The sequence below is a fragment of the Eleutherodactylus coqui genome, chromosome 3 (assembly GCF_035609145.1).
Source record: "Eleutherodactylus coqui strain aEleCoq1 chromosome 3, aEleCoq1.hap1, whole genome shotgun sequence".
NCBI lineage: Eukaryota > Metazoa > Chordata > Amphibia > Anura > Eleutherodactylidae > Eleutherodactylus > Eleutherodactylus coqui.
In genome coordinates this window covers 310570633-310586697 of record NC_089839.1, presented here as the reverse complement: position 1 = coordinate 310586697, position 16065 = coordinate 310570633, and the positions used below count along the sequence as shown (strand labels likewise).

The window sequence follows — 16065 nt, the reverse complement described above, 5'->3', positions numbered from 1 at the left end:
CCTGTCCATTTTTAACCTTGGAATAATAAAGAGGAAGTTTTGGTTGTAGAAGCCGACCTGTTTTGTGGATTCTTTTTCCTTATGCCTTGTTAAACCGCTTGGAGCTGGTGGATCATCAGGTCAAAATTCCAACCTCTCCTCGCATACAACTAGGACACTTCTTGCGTAGGTGAGCTATATACACACTATATTGTCTTACCATTCACTTTAACGGTAACTTTGTCTGCAGTACCAAGCCTGGCCACTGCAGTGGAAACAGAGCTGTTTGTTCCCTGTAGACAGCAACTGACTGCTTTATGCAAAAATCATCTTTGTAACTGGTGAGCCAAATAGCTGATTGATGGGAATCATGGGCATGGAGACCCAATGATTTACTATTTATGGACCATCAATAGTTTACACCTGGACAATCCCTTTAAATAGTCGTGTATAGTAGATGCGCTGTAGCCTTGTCCCTCTTACTGTGGAAACTGATGGACATTTCTTTTACAACTCTTGCAGGTCTATCAGGGGGTAGCACTGCAGCTTTGGGTAGCAATGTGCACTGGTCAGGTTTTTTAAATGTACTTGGTTGCTTTATTTATTATTATTTATAAGGAGTCGGATAACCCCTATAATTCCTGCCATGATAATATCTCCTATCCAACTAGTGATTCCCTGATACTATCCCCATCTGCATAAGTATCATCAGACAACAGCTCTTATCATAACAGTGCCCATACTAATGCCCATAGCCAGGTAGCATCCATGCATTAACCCTCTAGTACCCATACAGGCACTGCCCTGGAGGATGGTTGGACCTGGCTTCTATAAGCCTGCTTGTTACCTCTTATCACAGCCATAACCACAATTAATGATTACATAAGAAGGAGTAAAAGAAGATGTAGAATCACCATTTTTAGTAGTTGGGATGGTCACTCCAGATACAGAAGGGCCCCCTGTACCTGCTGTGGTCTTCGGGCTTTCATTTGAACCAGTGATGGAACCACCATTTGTAGATCCTGTAACCATACCAGGACTCTGAGAGCCACTTATTCCTGATACTCCTCCAGACTTGGAAGTGGCTGCAGAGCCTGTTATGGCAGCTGATGAACCTGAAGTTGCCCCGGGACTTGGAGTTGTTGCTGAAAGTTCAGTTGGAATGGCATCTGCAAAATGGTCAAAGAATAAATGTTTAGTGGCTTAAGGCTTTATATAGTGGCAATGCGGAGCGCGGTGTTCGGGACACAGACCCAGCAGATCACAAGCCAGAGCGCTGACTGTTAGTAAAGTTTTAGCAGCAGGAGAACTATGTAATCTTTCCGACATTCATGGAATCCTCGCTGTCAGGATCCCGGTAAGGCCTGTGACGGAGGGTTCGCTCTGCCATATCTTATTCCTGCAGCTCCCGTATATTGTATGATGGAGGGAGAGCTCCCTGAGGAACCTACAACCCAGTGCTGGGCTGATGCAGCAGATGAGCCCCCTGGACCTCAAATCTAGATTTGCTCTGCTGCGTGATACTAGTCAATGGACAAAATCACTTGGGCAGAGGAATCAAAATTCTCCATGTCCACACATTCATATCAGCCATATTTTCTCACATACCTTATCCTGCATATGGCATCAGCCAACAGCTCTAATCAGAAGAGTGTCCATACCGATGCCCATAGCCAGGTAGCATCCATGCATTAACCCTCTAGTACCCGTACAGGCACTGCCCTGGAGGATGGTTGGACCCGGATTCTGCTAGCCTGCTTGTTACCTCTTATCGCAGCCATAACAATAAATTCTTCACTGATATGATCCATAAAACTTAACTTTTAATAATAATCAACTAAAACATGTACGAGCTCAGGGCAAACATATAAGAAAAACATGAACAAATACCACCCTAATCCTACTTCTACAGCCAGTAGTGGCTATGAAAATTCAAAGGTTTAGTGGTAGGATTAATAAAAGGGAGCTCCACCGGAATAAATATCACCCCTCGTGTAATAGAATAGATAGAAAAAGAGGAAAAGGAAAACCTGCAGATAAGCAGTGTACTTCGTACAGGAAATCGGTCTATTTATTACTGCCATCCTATCAATGTTTAGACCCAAATGTTGCCCTTTTGTTCCTGAGAGGGTGCCAGATTTTCAATAGAGTATAGTCACTGGCACCATCAGGGAGCATAGAGGTCTACATAGAGGACTACGGTGTAAAGATGGTTTATTTGTGTTGATGCAAAATGGTGCTGTTTAAAACAGGTTCTAGATTCATGTTCTAGATTCACAGTCTAGATAAGTTACCAGGATCTAGACTCCAGTTCTAGACTGTTCTAGGGTTAGGTTCCAGACTACTTGGTTTTAGGTACAGATTACTTGGTTCTAGGTGATTCTAGAGCCTTATGCCATGTCTTCTGGATTCTAGACTCACAAAGATTCTAGACGTGGGTTCTGTAATCCTCTCCCCAGATATCATTTCAGGCTCAGGTTCCAGATTACAGCTAGCAGCGCCCCCAACCTTGTATCACATATAGTCACTCAAATCGCTGGATCTCCCGTCTAATGTGGATTCACACTGAAACTGATCCGCGGAAAACTTGTCACGTGATTTTATGCTGCACTCCGGGGTCACGGGGGGAATTACCATACAGGGGGGGGCAATCGTGAGAGGGCCGGGGCTGTAATAAAGGGGGCATTCAGTGTGTGACCTCCATTACCCACCACTGGGGCTTCTGGAATGGGGTAAACGATGTCGCCTTACCTTGTAGACTTGGGGTTTATGGGGATTTGTTTCAGGGTTTAACGGCTCTTTTAGATTTGAGTTCACTTACCTCCAACCCGAATGCTACGAGGTAACAGCTGTGAGTCACCAAGTGTCATATTTTGAGACTTCGCAGAAGCATAAAAAGTATCTACAATCGTCTGGTTGGATGGTGGAGGACCGTTGAACTCCAGGGTAGCACCGACGACTACTGATCCCGCACTGTCAGAAGGAGAACAAGTAACAGCGTGTGACTATCCAAAGCATCTCATGTCACCGGCTGCATTATACAGGTAATACAAAGCATGGGGGGGAAGACCTTACAACTATTTATTATAAAGCCTTCTGGATTCAAACTAAAACAAATGAAGCGACTGCAAGCAAACTGTGATGAGAAGGAGCTGCTGCTTTATGTCTACAAGTCCTATACACCTCGAGGGCTCTAGGGGGTCCCAGGAGCTTCAAGTTACACCTCTGACTGAGAGCATTGGATATCTCTACATGACAGGCTATATGCCTTCCTTTTTTGATGCATTACTTTTTGTTTGGGACTCCTCTCTGTTATGTGAAATTTTAATATAATTCTTTTTATTGAGGCTTTTGCGTGTTTGACCTCTTTTTTTCCCTCCCTTATGCAGCTGAGTGCGTGTTTATGGTTGTAATATACGTAACTTTGATTTACTGTATCTCCATAACTAAGGCCGTATTTACATGAGTGTAAGCATTTCTGTTATAGAATCATAGACTGGTAGAGTTGGAAGGGACCTCCTGGGTCATCGGGACCTCCAGGATCATCGGAACCTCTGGGATCATCGGGACCTCCGGGATCATCTGGACCTCTGGAATCATTGGACCTCCGGGGATCATCGGGTCCAACCCCCTGCTCCGTGCAGGATCACCAAGTCATCCCAGACAACTGTTGTGCTTTTGCAGAATGAATTTTGCGTATTTGCGCATGCATCCGTGTATTTTACTGTACTTTTTGCATGCGCACGTGGTACACGGCACAATTGCATGCTCGAAAAAAGACGCACCGAATCGATCTCTCAGCCATTGAAATGGACAATAGTTTGATGAGTTCTAAATGTGCTGCCTATTTTTTTGCATGACCGAGATGCACATGCCAGCTACGCCCGTGTGAACGAACGCATTTAAATCAATGGGTTAAATTTTCTGCAAGTGCAAATTTTTCGTGCGCAAATACGTCCGAGTGAGTCTGGCTTACGCGATTGTTCTGTAAAATCACATTATGCCTCTTTTCTGGAACGTTCCATTTGATAAAGCTGCCCCATAAGTTTTACATTTTGTGACTTCAGTTTCCCTTTAACCCCTTGAGTGGCACGCCCGGAAATTTTCCGGGACGAGCTCCACTGCTCATAGCGATATAGCCCGGAAGATTTCTGGGCTTTGTATCACTATGGGAGCTGCAGAGCACAGTGCCACAAGCTGTGGCAGTGTGCTCTGCCTGCACTGTCCCACAGAGAACAAAGCAAGGGCTTTGAAAAACCAGCAGAAGATATTGCCGATCTGCCGGCAATCTCCTGCTTCTAGGTCTCCTGCTTTGTTTACAGGTTGCCATAGAGACCATCGGCTTGTCAGAAGCAAGCCAACGGTCTCTGTGGCAGGGAGAGCTAGTGCTTGGCTGTCAGAGGACAGCTAGGTACTAGCTCTTACAGCAGAGATCAGAGAAAACCTCCGATCTCTGCTGTGTTAACCCTTTACATGCTGCAGTCTATGTGACTGCAGCATGTAAAGGGCTGTCACTGCAGCATGTAAAGGGCTGTCACCATCGGACCCCCGGAATGTGATCAGGGGGTCCTGATGGGACCCTGTGGAAGTCCCCTAAAGGGACAAAAAAAAGTAAAAATTTATTTTAAAAAAATTATAAAAACACTTGTCTGCCTTTACTTGGTAAAAAATCAAAAATAATAGCACACATGTGGTATCCGTGTGCGTCGTAATGACCCAGAGAAGGAAGTTAATGCATTATTTAACCCCTTAATGACATGGCCCATTTTTTTTTTTTTCCCCATTTCTTTTTTTCCTCCCCCGTTTAAAAAAAATCGCAACTTGTCCCGCAAAAAACAAGCCCTTATATGACCTGGTCAATGGAAAAATGAAAAAGTTATGGCTCTTGAGACGCAACTGCAAAATTAGTTGAAATTCAATGATTAGACCATTTTAAAAAACCTGCCCTGCTGGGTATGACAGGGGGGTAGGAAACCCGCCAATCAAGGGGTTAAAGGTTTCTGTGCTGGAATAATTACAATGTGGCAAATTGTGATCATCCTGTGTGATTATTAGGAATCCTCATCTGCTGGAAGAACATTTCTGCTTACCTGCAGCCAAGATCTCCGCTGCTCCGCAGCAACATTCAGCTTGTCTGCAGCCCATACAGTACAGAACCCGGCGATGCTACATAAGCCGAGGCATGGACATACTGATATAACAACCCCCTCGATGCCTCTAGTGTCCAGTACTAGGTACTGCATAGTGCAAGGACACGGCACACACCACCAAAGGTACATGGCAGTAACTCTACAGACTGTAGACTGTCAGCTCTTGTGCAGCTGTAGGGCTTCTTCACAGTTGCGCATCAACAAGGTAAAACATTTTTTTATACCTTTCAAACCCCACACGAGTTTGAAAAAAAAAGAAGCTGTAGATGGGTCCGTCCCGATCTAGTATTAACGCCTAAGAATACCGCCAGTGAAAACAAAGCCATTGAAATCAATAGTTTCATTTCATGGCCGGTTATGTGGCTGTGACACATAATGGGACAAAATCACACCCATCTGAGGAGGCCTTTAAACATTGTCTTGTTTTATATTAAGGGGATGTCAGCACTTTACTAATGATGAGCTGCCCTCAGGATAGGTCATCAATAAGTGATCGATGGGGGTTCGCTATTGGGATACCTGAGGATTAGCTGTTCACCCAGCCCACTGCCAATGCAGAGAGCACTGGAAGCAGATATCTCTGTCCAGGCTGCAGCGGCCCAGGTTGGTAATAAGGCTGCAGCGGCCCAGGTTGGTAGTAAGACTGCAGCGGCCCAGGTTGGTAGTAAGACTGCAGCGGCCCAGGTTGGTAATAAGGCTGCAGCGGCCCAGGTTGGTAATGGGGCTGCAGCTTCCATTGAATTTAATGCTATATCAACCTGGCAAGCTGCAATGTTGACAACGCGGTTACCTTCCAGCTCCGCTCACACTGACAGTGGCCAGGCGAACAGCTGACTGTCTGGGATCCCAAGCGGCAGACCCCTCCGATCAACGATTGATGACCTAACCTGAGGATAGGTCATCAATAGTGAGAGTCCTGCAGAACCCTTTTTAATACTTTCAAGCAGAGTTTGGAAACCTACCTCATGCCAGTAACTTCTACTTTGAGGAAGTAACGAAGTTTTATGAAAATGGTATAAAGCTGCAAAAACAAAAGGAACAAGTAAGTGTCGGAGTTCACTCTATTCTGTAAGATTCATGAACTAGCATACCCAGGATGAACAGAAGTAAATACCCCCCACCACATATAAGAGCCCGCTTGTAACTCTGTTACTCTGCACACACTCATGGGAAACCCAGCAGCTTTGCTTTTTAGGCCCCATGATGTCTATGAACTTTTTACATACTTAGAGAGGTTTTGCAGCTATCCACCGGCTAGATCATCACTACCTGACTGACATGGGTGCGCTGCCCATAACCCTAGGTGATCAGAGTTGTTCTCCCATAAAAAGCAGGAAGCAGATAGCGCCGTACATTGTGTAGTGGCCTGGCATGGTATTGCAGGCTCTCTTTCATTTGCTTGAATAGGAACTATTCCCGTAATACCATGCTGGGCCACTGTAGAATTTACAGCGCTCTCTGCTTCCTGCTCCATATCCCAACAGCTGATTGTCCGGGGTCCCAGGTAGCGTCCTGATGGATAGTTCATCAATTTTTAAAGGCTGAAAAGTCAGTTTTATACAAATCTAATTGTCACCTGCAAAAGCTCAAGCCATATCAAAGAGGGCAAAAACCCCTAATATGGAGCCTCGTGCTAGAAATAGCACTTTGTATTTTGCTCCTAATTCCATCCTGAGTAAATTCATCTTATGTTTTTACAGGGGCTGGAGCTCCATTTTTGTGACTCACATGTCTGCTTTACTAAGGTATGAATTCTGGCTGCCTGCAGCCCCCTGTAGGGGGAGCTCACTGCATAGACATTCGTACAGCTCCCACTGAGGTCAATAATAAACCTCTCCTCAGTTAGCTCTCCGCCCCCTACTGGTTGTGCGCACATTCACTTTATGTAGCTACATAAAAAGGAGACCCCTAATATAATAATATTTGAGAATTGTCCTGCAGTTGGAGATTTTGATACTTGCCCTGGTTTCGGTATCTTTTTTGAAGTCGTTTAGCTTTATTGTATTGTACATTTTATTCACAACTGTGTAGTCCAGAACTCTATAATATATCTTTGTAGTTGGTGTAGCTGCTGTAGTTGATGGAGAGATCTCTGCACTCATGCCCGTCAATGCTGAATCCTTTGTACTTTGTTGGCCACTTGGCTTTGGCTGAGTCGTTGCATCCTTGGTAACAAACTGGCTTTTACTTGAGAGATCTGAAGAAGACACATGAGTTACAGTTAAATTCAACAAGGGGCCGTTTTACACGGGCCAATCATCATTCACAATCTCGCTGGATTGCGGGAATCTGAACGATAATCCTTCAGTGTAAATGCCGGCAGCAACGGAACGACGAGCAATAATTCATTCGTGGGGGTGGCTTTGCAGTCATCCTGTGTATATAGACCCGGTCTACATGCAGAAGACTGTACATATAGCGCTCTGTTCACTGTCATCCAGCATTTGTTAAGAGGCTCTACTGCACCGGAACAATTTACAGAAGAAGAGCATCCTTAAAGGGGTCTGTCATTAAAAAAATATATATATTCTATACTTACCTATTCTTCCCCGGCAGTGAACGCTACAGCACAGGGATGTGACCTTCACTGACCCGGCCGGAAGGAATGTGAGGAATGCCGCCTATATAACAAGCCAGCCAGAGTGCGGTGAGCTGACTGTTTGTCTTGCTGTTACCATTTCAGCTCGTTAGTTCCAAGAAAGCTTTCCGCTTACCTCTATGGAAAGGCAGGCAGTCATTTGGTTGCACCTTTAGTAATGTCATTATGACTGAATAGACCCTATACCATGACCAGACTGACCATGGCCTGGCTGAACTGAGGTCCAGAGTCTAAGGAATCCTCTAGTCTTCACATTTAATCTCTTTCTGTTAGAGGTTTCCTAGGTTGAAGGCTTAATGAAGGGTGGCAAACATGGGTAGAGCTGTTAGCCTTTTTTTTAGCCCCTTGGTTCAGCCTTAAAGGGGTATTCTAGGTTATTTTTACTTTTCCTATTGATGATCAACACTGGGAACTTACTGGGAGCAGCACCTCCAATACCAACCCAGGCCACTGCGTTAGGTCAGCACTTGCTGCACTGGCCACCGTGACCATGCCAAGGGAATCAGTTGATTTGTGTAGCGGGTCTCAACCTGATCATCTATGGAAAAAATAAAAATGTCCTGGAACACCCTTTTAACAGTAATTATTCATCACATACAAGTGGGGTAAAAAAAGATGTAGGATCAATATTTTTAATCGATGGGATTGTCCCTCCAGAGTTTGTACCCTCTTACGCAGCCATAACAATAATCATTAATGATTACATATAGAATATGAGAAGATGTAGAATCACCATTTTTAGTAGTTGAGATGGTTACTCCAGATACAGAAGGGCCCCCTGTACCTGCGGTGGTCTTCGGGCTTTCATTTGAACCAGTGATGGAACCACCATTTGTAGATCCTGTAACCATACCAGGACTCTGAGAGCCACTTATTCCTGATACTCCTCCAGACTTGGAAGTGGCTGCAGAGCCTGTTATGGCAGCTGAAGCATCTGAATTCAACCCCGCACCTCTAGTTGTTGCAGAGTCACTTGAAACGCCACCTGCAAAATGGTCAGATAGTTTATTTAGTGGTCTCTGGTTGATACAATTAGCCTCAGCCTGCTTTTAGGCTCTTGGTGAAGCCATAATAATAATTCTTAATGATCACATATAGATGTAGGAAAGGTTAAACTGACTGTGATAACTTTCTGTGTGAAGCTATCATATGCTAAGTTTTTGAAAATATATTGTTATTGTAAAACAACAAAAAACAGTGAAAAACTATAGAAAGTACAAATAAACTGCGGCACAGAGAGTCATTTTACAATAATATGTTACATTTTGCTACATGTCTACCGTGGAATAAGAGAAGATGTAGAATCACCATTTCTAGTAGTTAAGATGGTCACTCCGGGTACAGAAGGACTCACTGCACCAGCTCCTGTTACCTCTCCAGATACTGAAGGTCTAGTGGTCATCTCTGATCCCGTAAGAGCACTTACCCCAGGAGGGGTTTTTGAGCTTACACTTGACAGACCACTTGAAGATCCTGTTGTCCGTCCAGATGCTGAAGGGACACTAGTTTTTCCTGTTACTGGAAAACCACTTGTTCCAGATGGGGTTTTTAAGCTTACACTTGGATTAGTAGACACACCACTTGAAGATCTTGCTTTCTCTGTAGGTACTGAAGGACCACTGACTCCAGATGCGGTTTTCAAGCTTACACTTGGATTAGTAGTTACACTACTTGAAGATCCTGTTGTCTTCACAGATACTGGTAGACCAGTGACTTTAGATGTGGTCTCTAAGCCGACACTCGGAGCTGTAGATACTCTTGGATTAGTAGACGCAACACTTGAAGATCCTGTTGTCTCTCCAGGTACCGACGGACCACTTGCACCAGAAGTGTTTTTTAAGCTCACACTTGGATTGGTAGAACCTCCATTTGAAGATGCTGTTGTCTCATCGGGTGCTGGAGCAGCGGTCGACACGGATTGAGTACTTAATCGCACATTTGGATCAGCAGAGGGCACGCTATTTACAGGCGATCCTGAGCTCATTCCAGGTTTCTGAGTATCTCCTGAGCGGGATATGGTCGTCATTTGCGACCTAGAAATAATTGCTGAACCTGTGCTGGCAGCCACATTAGTTGGGAGATCTGAAGAAGACACACAAGTTAAAATTGAATTTAACTAAGTCTCTATACAGAAGACTATAATATGGTGTAGGGCAGTCCATCTTCAATATTCCTCTATGGGAAGGCAGGCTGGTTATGTCTTCAAAAGATCTGGGGTTTGTTAGCGCCATTGTTACTGATTAGCACACCTCAGACCCTCTACCATGATGAAATAGACCATCACCAGACTAAACTGAGGTCAGGAGTCTAAGAAATGCTTTGGTCTTCACATTCAATCTCTTCCTGTAAGAGGATTCCCAGATCACAGTCCTCAGAGGAGTCTCCGAATGGCAGAAAACGTGAGCAGAGCTGCAGCAGCAGAAGAACTTGATAAGAGGATTCCATACTGAGAACCCGGAGATGTAGCCCGTAATCAGGAGCCAAACCAGGATCAGAACCAGGAGATGAATCAAGAACAGATGTATATTGGAAAGAATCAGATTTAGGACTGATATACGTAGTCAGGAGTGTGAAGCGGTTCAGATTAGAAACAAATCCAGGAGGGAACCAGAGTCCAAATCGGGAACATTTGAGATCCAGATCACAGATAAAGAGCAGCACCATTACCAGGATACAACCAGGGTTAGAACCAGAGTCCGAACTGTGAGCTGTTGTTAGGAGTCAGTACCAGAACTTCATATAAGAAATATCAGGACCAGAAGCAAGTGTTAGGTATTAAGACAACAAAAAGGAGTGAAGATGTAGAATGGAGGAACACACAGAGGGCATAAACAAGCATTGAAACACCAAGTATCAGATAACAATTCTTTAGGAAATTCCAGGTGAGAAGGCACCTTAAATAAATGTCTACTAAATCCACTAATTTTGGTTGGACTGGCCAACCATCCGATGTGAGTGCCGGTGTTCTGAATCTCCCCTGATGGCAGATATTGGGGAAAGAAGAGTTGGGCATGTGAAATTACACCATGCCCCATCCTCATAGAATAGTAGAGTTGGAAGGGACCTCTATCATGATCAGGTCCAACCCCCTGCTAAGTGCAGGATTCACTAAATCACCCCAGAGAGATGTCTGTCCGGCCTCTGAACATTTCCATTAAAGGACAACTCCCCACCTCTCGTGGCAGCCTGTTCCATTCATTGATCCCCCTCACTGTCTAATAACTAATCTGTGTCTCCTCCATTTCAGTTTCATCCCATTGCTTCTAGTCTTTCCTTGTACAGATCAGAATAGGGCTGATCCCTCTGCACTGACAGCCCTTCAGATATTTGTAGATAGCTATTAAAGGGCTTGTCCCGCGAAACAAAGTGGGTCTATACACTTCTGTATGGCCATATTAATGCACTTTGTAATGTACATTGTGCATTAATTATGAGCCATACAGAAGTTATCAGAAATTTTTCACTTACCTGTTCCGCTGCTAGCGTCCTCATTTCCATGGAGCCGTCTAATTTTCAGCGTCTAATCGCTAGATTAGACGCGCTTGCGCAGTCCGGGTCTTCTTCTTTTCTCAATGGGGCCACTCGTGCCAGAGGGCGGCTCCTTGTAGCTCCGCCCCGTCACGTGCCGATTCCAGCCAATCAGGAGGCAGGAATCAGCAATGGACCGCACAGAAGCCCTGCGGTCCACCGAGGGAGAAGATCCCGGCGGCCATCTTCAACAGGTAAGTAAGAAGTCACCGGAGCGCGGGGATTCAGGTAAGCGCTCTCCGGTTTTCTTGTTTAACCCCTGCATCGGGGTTCTCTCGCGCCGAACGGGGGGGCTGTTGAAAAAAAAAAAACCCGTTTCGGCGCGGGACAACCCCTTTAAGTCTCCTCTCAGCCTTCTCTTCTGCTAAACATTCCCAGATCCATTAACTGTTCCTCATAGGAAATGATTTGCAGACCACTCACCATCTTGGTAACTCTTCTCTGAACTCGCTCCAGTTTGTCTATGTCTTTTTTAAATTGAGGTGCCCAGAACTGGAGTATTTCCGATGAGGTCTGTTATTAGAGGAGATAAGCTTCCTCTAGAAGTATATAGTTAAAATTTACTCCCCTGCTCCCATTGAAAACACACACATGCTTGACTAGACTGAACGTGTATGGGGGAGTCAGGAGGAAACACTGTTCAACAGCTCCCTAAATTGTATGGCCAGCTTTAGTCTGGGTTTTAATAGACCAACATTTGATTGGATTGAGACAGGATTTCTAATTTCAGCCTTAAAAGTAGTATTTTGGAGCTTTTTACTTTTCTAAAGATGATCAACACTGAATTCCCTGGGAGCAGCACCTCCAATACCAACCCAGGTCACTGCGTTATGTCAGCACTTGCTGCACTAGCCACACTGACAGTGCCAAGGGAATAAGCTGATTGGCAGGGATTTGAGTAGCAGGTCTCAACCCAATCATCTATGGAAAAAATAAAAATGTCCTGGAACACCCTTTTAACAATAATTATTCATCACAAATAAGGGGGTAAAAAAAGATGTAGGTTCAACATTTTTAGTCGATGGGATTGTCCCTCCAGAGTTTGTACCCTCTTACGCAGCCATAACAATAATCATTAATGATTACATATAGAATATGAGAAGATGTAGAATCACCATTTTTAGTAGTTGGGATGGTCACTCCAGATACAGAAGGGCCCCCTGTACCTGCTGTGGTCTTCGGGCTTTCATTTGAACCAGTGATGGAACCACCATTTGTAGGTCCTGTAACCATACCAGGACTCTGAGAACCACTTATTCCTGATACTCCTCCAGACTTGGAAGTGGCTGCAGAGCCTGTTATGGCAGCTGAAGCATCTGAATTCGACCCTGTACCTCTAGTTGTTGCAGAGTCACTTGAAACGCCACCTGCAAAATGGTCAGATCGTTGATTTAGTGGTCTCTGGTTGATACAATTAGCCTCAGCCTGCTTTTAGGCTCTTGGTGAAGCCATAATAATAATTCTTAATGATAACATATAGATGTAGGAAAGGTTAAACTGACTGTGATAACTTTCTGTGTGAAGCTATCATATGCTAAGTTTTTGAAAATATATCGTTATCGTAAAACAACAAAAACCAGTGCAAAACTATAGAAAGTACAAATAAACTGCGGCACAGAGAGTCATTTTATAATAATATGTTACATTTTGCTACATGTCTACCGTGGAATAAGAGAAGATGTAGAATCACCATTTCTAGTAGCTGGGATGGTCACTCCGGGTTCAGAAGGACTCACTGCACCAGCTCCTGTTACCTCACCAGATACTGAAGGTCTAGTGGTCATCTCTGATCCCGTAAGAGCACTTACCCCAGAAGGGGTTTTTAAGCTTACACTTGACACACCACTTGAAGATCCTGTTGTCCGTCCAGATGCTGAAGGGACACTAGTTTTTCCTGTTTCTGGAAGACCACTTGTTCTAGATGGGGTTTTTAAACTTACATTTGGATTATTAGACACACCACTTGAGGATGTTGTTGTCTTTCCAGGTACTGATTGACCACTGAATCCAGATGTGGTTTTTAAGCTTACACTTGGATTATTAGTTACACCACTGGAAGATCCCGTTGTCACATTAGGCACTGAAGATCCTTTTGTCTGTCCTGGTACTGAAGGGCCACTAGTCTTTCCTGTTCCCGGAAGACCACTTGTTCCAGATTGAGTTTTTAAGCTTAGGTTTGGATTAGTAGACACACCACTTGTTGTCTGTCCAGGTGGTGAAGGGTCACTAGTCTTTCCAGTTTCTGGAAGACCACTTGTACCAGATGTGGTTTTCAAGCTTATACTTGGATTCTTAGTTACACCACTGGAAGATCCTGTTGTCTCTTTAGGTACTAAAGATCCTGTTGTTTTTCCAGATTCTGGTACACCAGTCCCTTCAGATGTGATTTTTAAACTTACACCCGGAGCAGTAGACACTCTTGGATTAGTAGACACACCACTTGAAGAACCTGTTGTTCCTGCAGGGACTGTCAGACCACTGGTTCCAGATGGTGTTTTTATGCTTATATTTGGATCGTTAGAAGCAGCGTTTGAAGATGCTGTTGTCCCATCACGCCCTGAAGCAGCAGTTGCCCCAGGTTGAGTGCTTAATCGCACATTTGGATCAGTTGAGGACGCGCTATTAGGAGGTGATCCTGTGCTCATTCCAGGTTTCTGAGTGTCTCCTGAGCTGGATAACGTTGTTATTTCAGACCTAGAAATCATTCCTGAACCTGTGCTGGCAGCCACATTAGTTGGGAGATCTGAAGAAGACACGGGAGTTAAAATTGAATTTAACTAAGTCAATATGCAGCAGACTATGCATATGCTGATTTGTTCATTGTTAGTGAGAATTTGTTCCGAGACTACTGCACCTCATCGATGTAATGTAAGGTTAAGTCTTCTGGAATAAAAGAGAATTTAAAACATTGTTGCTACAGTATTAGATATTTGTCTTGATGTTGACATTTTAGCTTCCTAATTTCAGGAAAACTCCATCTATATTCCTCTATGGCAGGCTGGTTATGTCTTCAGAAGATTTGGGGTTAGTTAGCGCCATTGTTACTGATTAGAACACCTTAAACCTCTACCATGATGAGATTGACCATCACCAGACTAAACTGAGGTCAGGAGTCTAAGGAATGCTTTGGTCTTCACATCCAATCTCTTCTGTAAGAGGATTCCCAGATCACAGTCCTCAGAGGAGTCTCCGAAATGTGGCAAATGTGAGCAGAGCTGCAGCAGCAGAAGAACAGGACAAGAGGATTCCATACCGAAAACCAGGAGATGTAGCCTGTAGTCAGGAGCAGGACCAAACCAGGATCAGAAGTAAGGAGTCAAAACCAGGAGATGAATCAGGAACAGATGTAACCGGGGAAGAATCAGATTAAAAACTAATATACGTAGGCAGGAGTGTGAACCAGTTCAGATTGGAAACAAATCCAGGAGGGAACCAGAGTCCAAATCAGGGACATTTGAGATCCAGATCACAGATAAAGAGCAGCACCATTACCAGGATACAACCAGGGTTAGGACCAGAGCTGTGAGCTGTTGTTAGGAGTCAGTACCAGAACTTCATATTGGAAATATCAGGACTAGAAACTAGAGTTAGTAATTAAGACAACAAAAAGGACTGAAGATGTAGAATGGAGGAACACAGAGAGGGCATGAACAAGCATTGAAACACCAAGTAGCAGAGAACAATTCTTCAGGAAATTGTAGTGTTTAGCAGAGAAGACACCTTAGACAAATGTCTGCTAAATCCACTAACTTTGGTAGGACTGGTCAACCATCCAATGTGAGTGCGGGTGTTCTGAGAATCTCTTGATGGCAGATATTGGGGAAAGAAGAGTCGGGCATGTGGAATTACACCATGCCCCATCCTCATAGAATGGTAGAGTTGGAAGGGACCTCCATCGTCTTCAGGTCCAACCACCTGCTCAATGCAGAATCACTACATCATCCCAGACAGATGTCTGTCCGGCCTCTGAACACTTCCATCGAAGGAAACCCCCCCCCCCCCACCTCCCGTGGCAACCTGTTCCACTCATTGCTCCCCCTTACTATCTAATATCTAATCTGTGTCTCCTCTCTTTCAGTTTCATCCCATCTAGTCTTTCCTTGTGCAGATGAGAATAGGGCTGATCCCTCTGCACTGTGCCAGCCCTTCAGATATTGTAGAGAGGTATTAAGTCTCCTCTCAGCCTTTTCTTCTGCAAGCTAAACATTCCCAGATCTTTTAACCGTTCCTCATAGGGCATGGTTTGCAGACCGCTCACCATCCTGGAAGCTCTTCTCTGAAATTGCTCGTTGGTCAATGTCTTTTTTAAATTAGGGTCCCAAGATCTGGACACAGTATTACAGATTAGGTCTGTTCTTAGAGGAGATAAGCTTCCTCCAGAAGTATTTAGCTAAAACTTACTCCCCTATATATCTATAGCAGATCATCTGGGCTCCGCCTGGGCGTCCTGCTAATTAACTCTTCTCATGGCTAGTGCACATATATACTGAGCTGATGTGTGCAGGAAACAAACAGCTTCATTCCCAATGCAGTGGCCATGCTTGGTATTGCAGGTCATTCACTTTAATGGTAACTGTGCGTGCAATACCAAGCTTGGCCACTGCAGATAGAGAGGGACTGACTGCTTTCTGCCAAAATAGCTGATTGGTGGGGATTCTGGGCTGTGGAGACCTGATGTTCTACTATTGATGGCCTATCCTGCAGATGATAATATCTCCTATCCAACTAGTGATTGCCCTGATACTATCCCCATCTGCATAAGTATCAGTCACCATGTCCACAAATTCATATCAGCCATAAGGTCCATTT

The 16065-nt window shown here is 44.4% G+C and overlaps 1 protein-coding gene across 1 annotated transcript in view; it reads right to left on the bottom strand.

Annotated features, from left to right (window-relative positions):
• Positions 1–16065, bottom strand: part of LOC136621986 (mucin-19-like) — a 143372-nt gene that overhangs the window by 55866 nt on the left and 71441 nt on the right. The window contains exons 8-14 of the mRNA XM_066597910.1: positions 12372–12563; positions 9037–9810; positions 8462–8713; positions 7091–7326; positions 6092–6150; positions 2801–2952; positions 894–1148 (exon numbers count right to left, since the gene is read on the bottom strand). Coding sequence (XP_066454007.1) covers positions 894–1148; positions 2801–2952; positions 6092–6150; positions 7091–7326; positions 8462–8713; positions 9037–9810; positions 12372–12563 — 1920 coding nt within the window. The remainder of the gene's footprint in view (positions 1–893; positions 1149–2800; positions 2953–6091; positions 6151–7090; positions 7327–8461; positions 8714–9036; positions 9811–12371; positions 12564–16065) is intronic.